Consider the following 16,447-nt stretch of genomic DNA (forward strand, 5'->3'; position numbering starts at 1 on the left):
GTTTAGACGGCCCCCCAAAAAAAGCTTAGGCGGACCACCCAAGAATTTCATTTGCAGAAAAATCCCTGTGTTTGATTTAGTCAGGTGTGTTAGAGCAGGGCTTGAACAAGTGTCTGCCCCTGTTACCTCCCCTTCCCAAACACAATTTTAGGCCCAAATAATTTTAAGGGTCAAGAGCCTTCACATATTGCGCTCTCCTTGCCCAACACGCAATTTTAGGCTCTTTACAATCAAAGTTCTGTGTATAATTGGTAGATTGGTAAGTATTAAGCAAAGAATGAAATGAAGCATTACCTGTATCCCTCCTTGCCGTCCTCCACCACCAGCTGTCTGAACTCCTCGTACATCTTCCTGTTGAAGTGATCCCTCAGGAAGAACGACCAGAAACGGAACAGCGTGTTCATCTCCTGAGATTGGCCGATGCCCAACCGCTTGCGTTCTGTGATTAGTGGGGTGGAGGGGTGAAGGGTCAGACAGACACTGTGTCCCAAATGCCACCCTAGTCCCTATATTTTCAAAAGTAGTGCACTATGTAGGCAATTTGACCATTTGGGATGCACCCTGTGTGACAAAGCAAGCAACAGCTATTGTTTCTATACGCAGTGTTCCTAACTATTTACACACAAGTATAATGTGACGTGTGTGACTTCACTTTCTAGTCTCTGAATAGGAGAGAGTAAACAATGGAAGAGGTATAGGTATATGGCTCTCAAAGGCTCTATGGAATCTACTGTGTAAGCGCGTGAATGAGTGACCGCGCCTGCGCGTGAATGAGTGACCACAATTAATGAATATGTCTGTGTGAATGAATGAATATATCTGTGTGTGATCTTTGTTCAGGGAAAAATATATGGTATCTATGAGTACCGTTTAGGCAGCGTCGACGGTACTTGTGATAAACGTGTTGCGTGAAGCCGTTCTCCTTGAGCAACTCGTGGGAGGGGTGCTGGAAATTGGGGAGCGACTGGGGGGTGCAGCCAATTCCCCCCAACGCAGGTGTACCCTCTGAGGGGCTGGCATTGGAGCTGGAGAGAGAGGGAAGAGGAGTTATTAAACGCACATACAAACACCACTGACAAATTAAGCCTGTATGAAATGGGTGTAAGTCAGCATTTTTCAAACTCTGTCTTGGGGACCCCAAGGTGTGCACATTTTGGTTTTTGCCCCAGTACTACACAGCAGATTCAAATAACCAACTCATCATTGGGATGTGATTGTTTGAGTCAGCTGTGTAGTGCTGGGGGGGAGAAGATGAAAACATGTACCCCTTGGGGTCCCCAGGACCGAGTTTGGGAAACGCTGGTGTAAGTACAGCATTGGTAAGTACATGGACCAATGTGTAAGTGATAAACAATTCTGTACGACTTCAACAATTCTTATTGCACTGGAATGTTCTAAAGAAGACATAAAAATACTTTTGTAGTAATATGAACAAGTGCACACGTTAGCAACAGGAGATGAGGGGACTTGACTCACCTGACGGAGGCGGTGCGAGATCGGTGCTCCCGCGAGTCCATCACCCAGCCAACGTGGCACTCCATGGGGGGGTTGGAGCTGTGCCTGGTCTTCCTTTTCCTGGGGGTCTGGAGACAGAGGGGGATAGAGAGAGGACAGTTGACCAAACAGTACCCACAGCAGTCAAGACGCCCAGACCCAAATCCACCCCTAGTCGGAGGTTTCAGATGTAAATGAAAGACACTTCACAAATTAAATGTATTAGCATAAATAGAGGAGCAGTGTGGCGCCTGACAGATGTCAGATATGTCAAAATCAATAACCAATAGAGAACTGTACCCTGGTAGATCTACGGGATGTGGGTAAGTCTAAGCAAAAATGTCCGAAACAAAATTGTTACCTTGGCGTCGACGGGCCGGCTCTCCTTCACAACAGGGTAGAAACGGGGCGTCATGGCGGGGTCCTTCCGGTGCGGGGTGCGAGGCGTGCGGGGTGTCCGGGCACTGCGGTAGTTGGGCGAGTCAGGTACAGTAGTCGGGAGGGAGCGTGCTATTGTGGAAGGCTCAGGGGCACCGAACAGTTTGTTCGCCAAGGCGTCTACGGGAACTGAGAGATGAGTCACGTGTTCATATGGGTCATTTCTGTATCACAGCTTCAATATGCACATGAATAAGACTTACGTGGAGGTATTCCTATAGCTTGTCGGCGTTGTAAAGCCATAGAAACACCAATTTATTCAATGTATTATTCTGCTCTCTATATCTGGTGTTATTTCCCCAATGTTGGTTCAGTAGAGTGGTTGTGTTTGGCATGTGATTAAGCCATAGCTGTGTGACCCCACCCGTCTTAGTAAGAGGTCTGCGTCTCATCCGCTCATGTGTCTGTGGTACTCACTCTGCTGGGGCTTTGGGGGTCCAGGGGGCACCTCCTGGTTGGGGTCGACGGGGGGCTCTGGGGTCAGGCAGTCAAACTCCTCTCGGCTGATCAGGTGAACCTTTTTGAAGTTCTCCACCTCTTGCTGCAGAGACAACCACATGACAGGGAGGCTCAGTGAAACAGCGGTGGTAAACTCAATGGGCTGGTTCGTTTCAGGGAGGCAGATCTAGTCCTAGAATAAAAAAGCATGTACAATGGAGATTTTCCATGGAAAGTGCTTCTTAGTGAAAAGGTCTTCACGGGTCCTGGTTGACACGATATACCCGAGACCCAACCAAAATTCTAACTTGTCCCTCGGGACCGGGTCCTGTTTGATTGTCATCGGGTCTATGTAACTACAGCGGTTAGACCCGAATGGACCTGACCACAGCTCTGCATAGCTTAAAGCATATTTATTTTCGACTAATAAGGTGCATTTATTTACTTATAGATGGCCCAATCTAGACCCGGATCCGTTAGGGTTCAGGTCGGGTCTATGGTGTTGTCCTCTGGGCCATTCGGGTTTGGATCTGATTGTCCTCGGGTCCGTTCGGTCGCCATTTACATTTTTACGATCGGGTCAGGTCCAATTGTCCTTGGGTCCATTTAGATCCAGAGACCTCTACTTAGTCCAGGACTAGCCTTTATTTGTGTCCGATAAATCGTGCCAATATCAATCAGACCAGGTGATGAACATTCAAAAGCAAAACACTTGATCATGTGATCATTTACACCGCCTCATTGCATGTCCAAAAAACTGTTTTTATTCCAAGAGACAAACAAAAGATGGGGGGGGGGGGGGAGTAGGAAATAGGCTGTAATCAACAATGATCTGTGTAGCGTAATGTACCTTCATCAAAGTTTGGCAACGGTCAGACACGCACCAACATGGCATGGTGACCAAGAATACTACTAGGCTATATTAACTTGGAAGTTCGATGAAGGCTCTATTTCAAACTGGGGCTTTGTCAACAGTAACAACCTCCAAACACAACACAGAACCCTCTACTTTACTCAGACAAAACTGGTATAAAAATAACAAAATTATAGGAACTAAACTAGAACTTGACTTCTACACACTGAGCTTTTGTCGCAAATGGCACCCTATTGCCTATATAGTGCATTACTTTTGAACAGGGCCCATACATTTCTGGTAGTGCAGTAAATAGGGTACCATTTTGGATGCAACCTAGGAAACAAGACTTACTTTTCAAGCGCGAGCCATCTCTGACCTAGTTACCTCTGAAGACATCTGAAGAGCCATTTTCCCCCTTGAAACCCACTCCACAGAGCCCTTAGCTAGGCAGACGCAGCCCAGATAGGGTTTATTTATTAACACACCACTGGATGGGGGGGGGGGGGGGGGGGGCACGTAAACGGCACAAAGTGCCCTGCCACAATGGGAGCGGGGACAAAAACTGCCCACTTAAGTTATATCAGTGATACGCGGTTGTTCATAACCGATTGGTTTATTATTGTTCTCCATTTGTTGTTGTTTTTTTTAATCTCTGAATAGTGACTGTCACAACAAGAGTATTTTGTTTAAATGGTTTCCGGGCCTGGTGGAAACTAGGCACATGCCTCATTTAACTAGAGAATCTGGAATTACTTAGGCTGTCCCCAAATAGTTAGTTACTACCTATTGGAAATTCTGATATCCATCCTCACAGTCCTCAAATTAACGCACCAATTCTAGATAAGAGTGCTTGCTACCTGACTACAGAGTTAAATTCAAAGTGAAAGGGACTGACCTTGATGGTGGCGTACTCGGGTTCGTAGTTGTCATCCCACAGGCCCGCTTCGTAGTAGTACAGGCCGTCGTTGATCACCTTCACCAGCTCATTGGTCAGCTTGGAGCGCGACGTGTGGTGGCCCGTGCGGTCACCCCCTGGGTGCTTGCGCAGATAGGGCGGCGTCTGTGTCACAATGAGGATCTTGTTGACGTCGTTGTCGGCGATCTCGCAGTCCGAGTCCTCATCGGACCAGTCGGTAAATGTGTTCCTGCGGCCATCCATCTGCTCCATCTCCTCGTCAAACATGAAGTCCAGCTCCTCGGGCTCATCCTGCTCCTCCTTGGCTGAGGCGGCGGAGGGGACCAGGCTGAGGCCGGCCTTGGGCACCGGGGAGAGAGCGTCTTCGTTCTGCTGCAACGAAGGGGTCTACCGTCAGTCAACGTCCATGGGAGGAGGCGTGGAGAGATGGATGGGTGCCAAGGTGGAGAGGGAGACAAGGAAGTAGAGAAAGGGCAATGTAGAGGTATGGAGCAGGCAGACAGTCATACTGTATACAGGCAGGGACACCATGAAGATGGTGCTGGTGAGAGGATGAATAGATAACACCACGGGCAGGGGGAATGGACTGGTGATGAACAGCAACATATTGAACATACCCCAAATGGCAACCTATTCCCTATGTAGTGCACTACTTTGAACAAACGCTTTGGTCTATGCCTACTACCTGGCAAAATTAGATCATGATTACTTGCATCAATCCAGTGGCGCTTTGTTTAGCAAACTGCAATCGCATGTGCACTACAAAAACACCCTAATCAAACAAATCCCTGGCTGGTGAGCACTTGAATTAAAGGGTATCTACACCAAAAAATATAAATTTCTTAGATTTTTCCCAGACCTCAAAAGTGGTCACCTGATTTAGGTTTAGGCATTGCTGTGGACTTAAAGCTGCACTATTCAGAAATTGTTCTGCCATTTTCTGGTTGCAAAAGTTCTAATAAATTTCAGACTCTACAATTATTATATTGTAGAGATTCATAGTACCATCTAAACCACTGTGAAAGATATTTTCCAAAACCAAAAATATTGTATTTTCAGCTGTTTGAAGCTGGTGTACAAACCGAAACTTAAGAACAGGAAGCATAGAAATAGCGCACACAAAACTGCTTCTTAGACTTGTTTTCAATGAGAATGACAGATCTATAAACACACCTTTCCATGTGAATTTGATGTCATCAAAAAAGTTACATATTGCAGCTTTAAAACATTACATTTTGTTGTTTTTCTATTAAAAAAGGTGTAATTTTGAGAACAATCCCCCACACATAGGGGTGCAAAGGTTCCGAAACGTTCCGGTAAATTTCCAAAATTTTTCCATGCGAAGTTAAAGCCAGGGAATTTTGATTAAATTATTTTTAAAAGGTTAGCTTATAACAGTGAACCTTTTTTTGTGGGATACACAAGGCAATTCTAGGTCTTGTGGCATATTTTGGTTAAACTATCCCCAATTCAATGGAATTGCAACCATCTGCATGCACAGTGCATTCTTCCATCACATGTACAGCTGATTCTCAAGATCTTGCACACTAATGAGATGCTATTGAGCCCACACTACTACACCGTTTGGGCCAAGGACTACATGCTTTCTGGTAAGTTTTGGTTACAATACTGGGTGGGGTGAAAATATTTTATATGACATACATAATTTTTTGTTATCTAGTAAATAGTTGCCAACAGCAAAGTGTGTTAAAACAATTTCTGCTAGTTAGTTTTTGCTTGTTTGAGCCTGCTAACTGAGGAGTGTTAATTCACCTGTTTCTATACATGCTTCATTTTAAAACATCTATCTTACAAAGGAGTTGTTTAATCTAAATGCTTAACTATTTATCTGTACATGGAATTGTATTTGTTTGTTTTTTTTTACAATTTTTTTCCTAATCTTTACAGGAAAATGCCACGGGCACTATTTGATGTGTGGATACATTTCACTGCAGCAAATGTAGAAGGAAAAGCTGTGTACATTTGCAAATACAGTGCCAAATCATGTGAAGAATGCAACAGAGATGCAGAATCATCTTGGCCAAGTGCGTAAAGTTCCCTCAGCTCTCACAACAAGCAACCTCTGACAAAAGTCCCTCTAATTCTATTCGAGGTGAAAATGATGAATTAGACACCTTATCGATAGCAACAGCTCATGGTCCTCCTGGAATCAGACGCTTTTTTGACTCAATGGAGGAACGTAGTCAGAGAAATGCTGAATGAATGTCTTGCTCGAGCTGTGTATGCAACTGTGTATGCAACCTCTGATGCTCACAGGCAATGTGTATTGGAAGAGATTTCTGAATGTTCTTCGCCCAGCATACACCCCTCCAACCAGACATGCTTTATCTACTCATTTGCTGGATGCAGAGTTCAACAGAGTTCAAGTGAAGGTCAAGCAAATCAAAGAGAAAGACTATTGCAATCATCTCTGATGGGTGGTAGAATGTTCGTGGGCAAGGAATAATTCTCCACCCCTCAACCAGTATTCTACAAGAGGACAGACAACGTTCTCTACATTGCAGATGAGCTGAAGGAGGTCAATGACCTTGGACCACAGAAGGTATTTGCACTGGTGACAGACAATGTTGCGAACATGAAGGCTGCTTGGTCTAAAGTGGAGTCCTACCCTCACATCACACCCATTGGCTGTGCTGCTCATGCATTGAATCTGCTCCTCAAGGACATCATGGCACTGAAAACAATGGATACACTCTACAAGAGAGCCAAGGAAATGGTTAGGTACGTGAAGGGTCATCAAGTTATAGCAGCAAAGTGAGAAGAATAAGAGCACCACATTGAAGCTGCCCAGCAACACCCATTGGGGTGGTGTTGTCATCATGTTTGACAGTTTCCTGGAAGGGAAGGAGTCTCTCCAAGAAATGGCCATATCACAGTCTGCCGATATGGACAGCCCCATCAAGAGAATCCTCCTGGATGATGTATTTTGGGAGAGAGTGTTAAGCAGCCTGAAACTCCTGAAACCTATAGCAGTAGCCATTGCACGGATTGAGGGAGACAATAACATCCTGTCTGATTTTCAGACTGCTTGCAGATGTAAGAGAAGAAATCCATACTGCCCTGCCCACTTCACTGTTGCTCCAAGCAGAGGAAACTGCAGTTCTGAAATATATCAAAAAGCATGAGACTTCTGCCTGAAGCCCATACACGCCGCAGCATACATGTTGGACCCCAAGTATGCTGGCAAGAGCATCCTGTCTGGTGCAGAGATCAACAAGGCCTATGGTGTCATCACTACCGTGTCTCGCCACCTTGGGCTGGATGAAGGCAAGGTTCTTGGCAGTCTGGCGAAGTACACTTACAAGCAAGGGATTTGGGATGGAGATGCAATATGGCAGTCGTGCCAACATATCTCATCAGCCACCTGGTGGAAGAGACTTTGTGGATCTGAGGCTCTTTCCCCTGTTGCCTTCATCATCCTCCAAATCCCACCAACATCAGCCTCCTCAGAGCGCAATTGATCCTTGTTTGGGAACACACACACCAAAGCACGCAACAGGCTGACCAATACAAGGGTTGAAAAATTGGTGGCCATCTGGGCAAATTTGAGGCTTTTTGAGCCTGACAACGAGCCATCCTCAACAAGGTTGGAAAGTGATAGTGAAGATGAGGCCTCAGAGTCTGATGTTCAAGAGGTGGACATTGAGGAGGTCCAGGGAGAAGACATGGAAGCCTGAGAAGAAGACAACCAAAGCTTTAGTTTCTTGATGTATGTTGAAAACGTTTTTGGGAGATGCGATGGATCATGGGGGATCATTATATATTCCCTTTTGTTGTTCAGCAAAATCATCCCATGTGAAGAATCAACTAATTTAATTAAAGTTCAATTTGTAACTAAATTGTTTTATGTCGATTGGAAGGATTTAATTATTTGCAATTTGTCTACTTACGATAAGGTAAAAGGTTTCTGTTTCCATATGATAAATATATCCAATGCAAAAAAACTACATTTAAAATGGTATTAACATTAATTACCATATATTCCCGTTAATTCCAACGTAAAAAATACAAACGCTTGAAAAACAAAACAGAGAAAATGGAATTTGGGAAAAACATAAGTGAATTAGGCAACAACAACAAAAATGACAGATTTTATATGGCCCTAATCAAATAGAACCGACATTCATCTTTGTTATAGAGTTTTTTTTTTTTTTTTTTTTTTTTTACAGTTATCATGTAGGATAATGGTCTGAGGTGAAAGCCATTACGCTGTATCCTCTTTCATTGCCAGACCACTCAACTGGACATAGAGTGACTGGATTAAGGGAGAGGGAGGCCAATAGACAATCAGGTCAACTCCACTCACCTTGGTTCTGGCCGGGGAGGGCTTGGGTCTCTTCTTCACCTCGATCCAGGACTCGGAGTCCAGGTCGGGCAGGCTGGCCGACAGTCCCTTGGGCATGCTCTTCAGGTTGGACACGTCCTGCTCCACCTTGGGCTGCATGGAGGCCCTGGACATGCCCCTGGTGGGCGTGGAGGACCGGGGAGACCCTGGAGCAGACTCTGTCGATTAGATTGACTCTATAGGTGAGCACGAGACTAGACAAGCCTACAGAGTGGACTAGTGAGAGTAAGCTCACTCTATATCAGCTACCTTTCAATAGTTGTGTCTCAAATGGCACCCTATTTCGTTTATAGTGTGCGCTTGGGATGCAGTCATAGCTACCACTCATACCCCTTGAACTACCTACCAGTACTACCTGATTAAATAAGTGTTTTCGAATCATTGTCTATTAGACACAAAGCAGGAGAGCACTTGACTGAATCAGTGTACTCACAGAGAAGCAGTAAGAAATAAGCCCATTTAACCAATGGTTTTACACCTCACAGTTTTACACTGTATACCTCGGTCCTTAGGGAACAAGTGTCTGGGTTCTGCTCCAACTGAGCCAACGTACGGAAGCATTTAGCCTTCACCTGAGCGTTGTGATGATGTCAGTGGATAGCGAGAAACTAGCGCGTAGATGGTGACTGTGGCTGGCGGAGTACAGGGATCTTTCTGCGATTGAAATCATTCCTTGAGCATAAAAAAATTCACTGAATAACAGTAACGAGTAAAAACAACAAGGTTATGTGCAGGGCTACGAGGTAGTTGAGGTAGCTACAGTGCATTCGGAAAGTATTCAGACCCCTTCACTTTTTTCACGTTACAGCCTTATTCTAAAATTGATTAAATAGTTTCTCACCCCCCCCCTCTTCAATCTACACACAATACCCCATAATGACAAAGCAAAAACAGGTTTAGATTATTTTGCAAATGTATTCAAATAAAAAAAACTGAAATACCACATTAACCTAAGTATTCAAATCGTTTACTCTGTACTTTGTTGAAGCACCTTTGGCAGCGATTAGAGCATCGAGTCTTCTTGGGTATGACACTACAAGTGCGGCACACCTGTATTAGATAAGTTTCTCACATTCTTCTCTGCAGGTTTAGGTTCAAGTCCGACCTCTGGCTGGGCCACTCAAGGACATTCAGAGACTTGTCCCGAAGCCACTCCTGTGTTGTCTTGGCTGTATGCTTAGGGTTGTTGTCCTGTTGGAAGATGAACCATCACCCCAATCTGAAGTCATGAGCGCTCCGGAGCAGGTTTTCATCAAGGATTTGTCTGTACTTTGCTCTGTTCATCTTTCCCTCAATGTCGCCTAGTCTCTCCGTCCCTGCCACTGAAAAACATCCCCACAGCATGATGCTGCCACCACCATGCTTCACCGTAGGGATGGTGATGAGCGGTGCCTGGTTTCCACCAGACGTGGCACTTGGCATTCAGACCAAAGAGTTCAATCTTGGTTTCATCAAAACAGAGAATCTTGATTCTCATGGTCAGAGTCCTTTAGGTGCCTTTTGGCAAACTCCAAGCGGGCTGTCATGTGCCTTTTACTGAGTGGTGGCTTCCGTCTGGCCACTCCAACATAAAGGCCCAATTGGTGGAGTGCTACAGAGATGGTTGACCTTCTGGAAGCTTCTCCCATCTCCAAAGAGGAACTCTGGAGCTCTGTCACGAGTAACCATCAGGTTCACTATTTGTTCAACACTTTTTTGGTTACAACATGATTCCATATGTGTAATTTCATAGTTTATATTCTACTATTATTCTACAATGTAGAAAATAGTAAAAAATAATGAAAAATCCTTGAATGAGTAGGTGTTAAAACTTTGACCGGTAGTGTAGACAGGTGAGTGCCTTTCCAAATCATGTCCAATCAATTGAATTTACCACAGGTGGACTCCAATCAAGTTGTAGAAACATCAAGGATGATCAATGATAAGAGGATACACCTGAGCTCAATTTTGAGTCTCATGGCAAAGGGTCTGAATACTTATGCAAATAAGGTACCTGTTTTTTTATGTTTAAAACATTTGCACACAAAAAAAGAAAACATTTGTTCTCGCTTTGTCATTATGGGGTATTGTGTGTAGATTGATGAGAAAAATATATAACATTTTAGAATAAGGCTGTAACGTAACAAAAAGTGGAAAAAGTCAAGGGGTCAGAACACTTTCCCAAGATTTCCCTTTACTGTAACTAAGGGGCCTAGATCGAACCATGAAAACAGCCCCAGGCCATTATTCCTCCTCCACCAAACTTTACAGTTAGCATTATGCATTCAGGCAGGTAGCGTTCTCCTGGCATCCGCAAAACCCAGATTTGTTTTGTCGGACTGCTAGATGGTGAAGCGTGATTCATCACTCCAGAGAACGCATTTCCACTGCTAGAGTCCAATGACGGCAAGCTTAATGCCACTCCAGCCTACACTTGACATTGCACATGGTGATCTTAGGCTTGTGTGCGGCTGCTCGGCCATGAAAACCCATTTCATGAAGCTTCTGACGAACGGTTCTTGTGCGGACGTTGCTTCCAGAGACAGTTTGAAACTTGGTAGTGAGTGTTGCAACTGAGGACAGACGATCTTTACACCCTACAGCACTCAACGGTCCCGTTCTGTGAGCTTGTGTGGCCTACCACTTCGCGGCTGATCCGTTGTTGCTCCTAGACGTTTCCACTTCACAATAACAGCACTTACAGTTGACCGGGGCAGCTCTAGCAGGGCAGACATGTTACGAACTGACTTGATGGAAACTTGGCATCCTATGATGGTGCCACATTGAAAGTCAATGAGCTCTTCAGTGAGGCCATTCTACCGCCAACATTTGTCTATGGAGATTGCATGGCTGTGTACTCGATTTTGTACACCTGTCAGCAATGGGTGTGCCTGAAATGATGAATCCACTAATTTGAAGGGGTGTCCACATACTTTTGTATATATAGTGTGTGTGTGTGTGTTGGGGTGTCAGTGTAAGTATGTGTGTGTGGGTAGAGTTTAGAGGGTGTGGAAAGAGTCAGCGCAAGACAGTTAGTTAAAAGGGTAAATGCAGGTATTCCGGGTAGCAATTTGATTAGCTATTTAGCAGCCTTGTTTAGCAGTCTTATGGCTTGGGGGTAGAAGCTGTTCAGGGTCCTGTTGGTTCCAGACTGGTACTGCTTGCCGTGCGGTAGCATCGAGAAAAGTCCATGGCTTGGGTGGCTGGAGTCTGACAATATTTTGGGCCTTCCTCAGACACCCCCTGGTATAGATGTCCTGGATGGCAGGGTGCTCGACCCCAGTGATGTACTGGGCCATACTCACCACCCTCTGTAGCGCCTTGGGACGGGTGCCTTGCAGTTGCCGTACCAAGCGGTGATGCAGCCAGTCAAGACACTATCAAATGGTGTAGTTGAAGAACTTTGAGGATCTGAGAGCCCCCATGCCTAATCTTTCCAGCCTCCTGATCGTCCAAAAAGTTCACATTTTGACTAATTCTTCCAGGAGTCTTGATGATCATCCGGGTGCTTTTTGGCAAAACTTAAGTCAACTTTTTTGGACGACATGGGTCCCCGTTATGTCTGGTGAAAACCAAATACTGCATCCCACAGTAAGAACATCGTAACAACGGTCAAGCGTGGTGGTGGTAGTAGTGTGACGGATTGGGGATGCTTCGCTGCCTCAGGACAAGGATGACTTGCCGTCATTGAAGGAACCATGAATTCTGTTCTGTATTAGAACGTTTTAACGGAGAATGTCAGGCAATTCGTACGCGACTTGAAGCACAGCTGGGTCATGCTGCAAGACAAAGATCCAGAACGCACAAGCAAGTCTACATGAGAATGGCTGAAAACAAACAAATGTAAAGTTCTGGAATGGCTTAGTCAAAGTCGAGACCCGATTGAGATGTGGCAGGATCTGAAACGAGCAGTTCGTGCTCGAAAACCGACAAACGTTGCTGAGTTAAAGCAGTTCTGCATGGAAGAGTGGGATGTTAAGAGACTGATCAACAACTACAGGAAGCATTTGGTTGCAGTCATTGCAGCTAAAGGTGCCACAACCAGTTATTGAGTGTAAGGGGTAATTACTTTTTCACGCAGGGGCGTTGGGCGTTGCATACGTTTGTTAACTACAGTGCTTTCAGAAAGTATTCACTTTCTTTTTACACATTTTGCCGTGTTCCAGCCTGAATTTAAGAGCTGTCAAATTCATATTTTGTGTCACTGGACTACACACAACACCCCATAATGTCAGTGGAATTGTGTTTTTTTTTTTTTTTTTTTTTTACTAATGAATGAAAAATGAAAAGCTGAAATTTCTTAAAACGGGTTGAATACTTATTGACAAGGCCAGCCTGAATAAGTTCAGGAGTAAAAATGTGCTTAACAAGTTACATGGACTCTGTGAGCAATAATGGTGTATAACATTATTTTTGAATGACTACCTCATCTCTGTACCCCACACATACAGATAATTGTAAAGGTCCCTCAGTGGAGCAGTGAATTTCAAACACAGATTCAACCACAAAGACCAGGGATGTTTTCGAACGCCTCGCAAATAAGTGTACCTATTTGGTAGATGGGTACAAAAAAGCAGACATTGAATATCCCTTTGAGCAAGGTGAAGTTATTAATTACACTTTGGTGTATCATTTTGATGGTGTATGCAGTCACTACAAAGTTACAGGCGTCCTTCCTAACTCAGTTGCCGGAAAGGAAAGAAAGCGCCTCAGGGTTCTCACCCTGAGGTCAATGTTGACTTTAAAACAGTTAGAGTTTAATGGCTGTGATAGGAGAAAACTAAGGATGGATCAGCAACATTGTAGTTACTCCACAACACTAACCTAAATGACAGAGTGAAAAGAAGGACGCCTGTACATAATTATATTTCTTACAAAACATGCATACTGTTTTCAATAAGGCACTTAAGGTAAGCTGCAAAAAATGTGGGAAAGAAATTTACTTCATGCCCTGAACACCCCTTAGTGTTATGTTTGGGGCAAATCCAACACAGCACATCACTGAGTACCACTCTTCATATTTCCAAGCATGGTTGCGGCTGCATCATGTTGGGGGTATGCTTGTCATCGGCAAGGACTAGGGAGTGTTTTGGGGGAAAAAAGAAAAGCAATAAAGCGAAGCACAGGCCAAATCCTAGAGGAAAACCTGGTTTAGTCTGCTTTCCAAAAGACAAAGGGAAACAAATTTCACCTTTCAGCAGGAAAATAACCTAAAACACAAGGCCAAATATACATTGGAGTTGCTAATTGAGTTACAGTTTTGACTTAAATCAACTACCAATGATCAACTTGACAGAGCTGGAAGAATTAATAAAATGTGCAAATATTGTACAATCCAGGTTTGCAAAGCTCTTAGGGACTTACCTAGAAAGACTGACAGCTGAAATCGCTGCCATAGGTGAGTCTAACATGTATTGACTCAGGGGTGTGAATACTTATGTGAATGAGACATTTCTGTATATAATTTTCAATAAAACTTGTTCACTTTGTCATTATGGTGTATTGTGTGTAGATGGGTGAGAAAGAAAATGTATTTAATCATTATAGAATTCAAGCTGTAAAGGCACTATAAATAAATAAAATAAGTATCAACATTTTGTGTTATTTGCTCACTCGGTTTTACTTTACTAAATTTTAGGTTTTGGTTGAAGATCTGATTACATTCAGTGTCAGAAATATGCAAAAACAGAGAAAATTAGAAATAGGGCAACAACTTTCACGGCAGTGTACCGTTTTGATAGTGAGAGGCGAAATAGATGGTTGAATGTATAGCCACCTTTTTTTGATAGAGACTTAGCTATGCAGATTCACTATCAGTTGTATAGTGTGAGGCTGGCTAGGGGGTATAGCTACTATACCTGTCTGCTTAGTGGGCATCTGCCGGGGCACGAACTCGGGGCAGTGGATGAGCTGGGTCAGGTCCACCTGGTTGTGGTCCGGTCCCATGGACAGGCCAGGAAGTGGCCACTTCTCCGGCTCCACCTTCCGACGGATCTTCATGTCAATGATTTCCACCTCTTTGCTGTCCTTCAAAGACTACGGGTAGATTTTAAAAAGTGTTGAGGGTATGAAACACAATGAAATGGTATGCATCTACATGCAACTGTCAAAATAAAGAAAACACTTGTGTAAATGAGGTATATAAAGTATATTGAAAGCAGGTGGTTCCACACAGGTGTTGTTCCAGAGATCATTAAGCAATTAACATCCCATCATCAAATAAAGCTTTATTTACAGTGCCTTTGGAAAGTATTGAGACCCTTTGACTTTTTCCACATTTTGTTACGTTACAGCCTTATTATAAAATTGATCTAACACACAATACGCCATAATGACAAAGCAAAAATACGTCTGAATACATTTTTGCAAATGTATTACATAAACTGAAATGTCACATTTACATAAGTATTCAGACCCTTTACTCAGTACTTTGTGGAAGCAGTCTTCTTGGGTATATCTTCTTGGGTACGATGCTACAAGCTTGGCACATCTGTATTTGGGGAGTTTCTCCCATTCTTCTCCACACATCCTCTCAAGTTCTGTCATGTTGGATGGGGAGCGTTACTGCACAGCTATTTTCAGGTCTCTCCAGAGATGTTCGATCAGGTTCAAGTCTGGGATCTGGTTGGGCCACTCAAGGACATTCAGAGACTTGTCCTGAAGCCTCTCCTGCGTTGTCTTGGCTGTGTGATTAGGGTTGTTGTCCTGTTGGAAGGTGAACCTTTGCCCCAGTCTGAGGTCCTGAGCGCTCTGTACAGGTTTTCATCAAGGATCTCGCTGTGATTTGCTCCGTTCATCTTTCCTCTCGATCCTGACTAATCTCCCAGTCCCTGCCACTGAAAAACATCCCCACAGCATGATGCTGCCACCACCATGCTTCACCCTAGGGATGGTGCCAGGTTTCCTCCACACATGACGGTTGGAATTCAGGCCAAAGAGTTCAATCTTGGGTTCATCAGACCAGAGAATTTTGTTTCTCATGGTAGAGTCCTTTAGGTGCCTTTTGACAAACTCCAAGCAGGCTGTCTTGTGCCTTTTACTGAGTGGCTTCTGTCTGGCCACTCTACCAGAAAGGCCTGAACTCTGGAGCTCTGTCAAGAGTGACCATCGGGTTTGTGGCCACCTCTCTGGCCAAGGCCACTCTCCCCCAATTGCTCAGTTTGGCCGAGCAGCCAGCTCTAGGAAGAGCCTTGGTGGTTCAAAACTTTTTCCATTTAAGAGCGATGGAGGCCACTGTGTTCTTTGGGACCTTCAAGGCTGCAGATATTTTTTGGTACCTTTTCCCAGATCTGTGCTTCTCCACAATCCTGACTCGGAGCTTTACGTACAATTCCTTCGACATCTTGGCTTGGTTTTTGCTCTGACATGCACTGTCAACTTTGGGACCTTATTTAGACAGGTGAGTGCCTTTCCAAATCATCTCCAATCAATTGAATTTACCACAGACGGACTCCAATCAAGTATAAACATCAAGGATGATCAATGGAAACAGGATGCACCGGAGTTCAATTTCGAGTCTCAAAGCAAAAGGGTCTGAATACTTATGTAAATAAGGTAATTCTGTTAATAATTTTTAATAGATTTGCAACAAAAAAAAAAAACAAAAAAAAAGGGGTTCGCTTCATCATTATGGAGTATTGCGTGTAGATTGCTGAGGAAATGTTTTTATTTAATCCATGTTAGAATAAGGCAGTCACGTAAGAAAATGTGGATAAGGTCAAAGGGTCTGAATACTTTCCGAAGGCACTGTATACAGCACATTTCAGACATGGATGCAACAATGTGCTTCACAGGAAAAAACTAACAAAAATTTAAAAAACTGAAATATTTACTACAGAGGATATATATATTTTTAATCACCACAATAAAATCAGACTAAAAAGCACCCTAAGGAAAAGCAGTGCTAAAAAGGTGTGTTTTAAGATCTCTTAATTAAGTCCACCGTTTCAGCCCCCCTCAG

General features: G+C 43.9%; 1 protein-coding gene and 1 non-coding gene across 15 annotated transcripts in view; both read right to left on the reverse strand.

The window, feature by feature from the left end:
* Positions 1–16,447, reverse strand: part of LOC139530302 (la-related protein 1-like) — an 87,812-nt gene that overhangs the window by 13,558 nt on the left and 57,807 nt on the right. For 10 of the 14 annotated variants that reach the window (XR_011666000.1, XM_071326576.1, XM_071326572.1 and 7 more), the window contains 8 exons: positions 14,346–14,523; positions 8,470–8,666; positions 4,122–4,529; positions 2,350–2,473; positions 1,856–2,061; positions 1,477–1,583; positions 868–1,025; positions 295–439 (listed from right to left, as the gene is read on the reverse strand). Coding sequence is in view for 13 of the 14 variants with exons in the window: in XM_071326576.1 (XP_071182677.1) it covers positions 295–439; positions 868–1,025; positions 1,477–1,583; positions 1,856–2,061; positions 2,350–2,473; positions 4,122–4,529; positions 8,470–8,666; positions 14,346–14,523 (1,523 nt within the window). In the remaining variant the exon portion in view is untranslated. The remainder of the gene's footprint in view (positions 1–294; positions 440–867; positions 1,026–1,476; positions 1,584–1,855; positions 2,062–2,349; positions 2,474–4,121; positions 4,530–8,469; positions 8,667–14,345; positions 14,524–16,447) is intronic. The other 4 variants (XM_071326573.1, XM_071326570.1, XM_071326574.1 and 1 more) reach the window with 2 other exon arrangements.
* Positions 8,348–8,438, reverse strand: LOC139531196 (small nucleolar RNA SNORA49). Its single transcript, XR_011666298.1, has one exon. It is a non-coding gene; the product is annotated as a small nucleolar RNA SNORA49 (small nucleolar RNA).

The sequence above is a fragment of the Salvelinus alpinus genome, chromosome 9 (genome assembly GCF_045679555.1).
Source record: "Salvelinus alpinus chromosome 9, SLU_Salpinus.1, whole genome shotgun sequence".
Taxonomy (NCBI): Eukaryota; Metazoa; Chordata; class Actinopteri; order Salmoniformes; family Salmonidae; genus Salvelinus; species Salvelinus alpinus.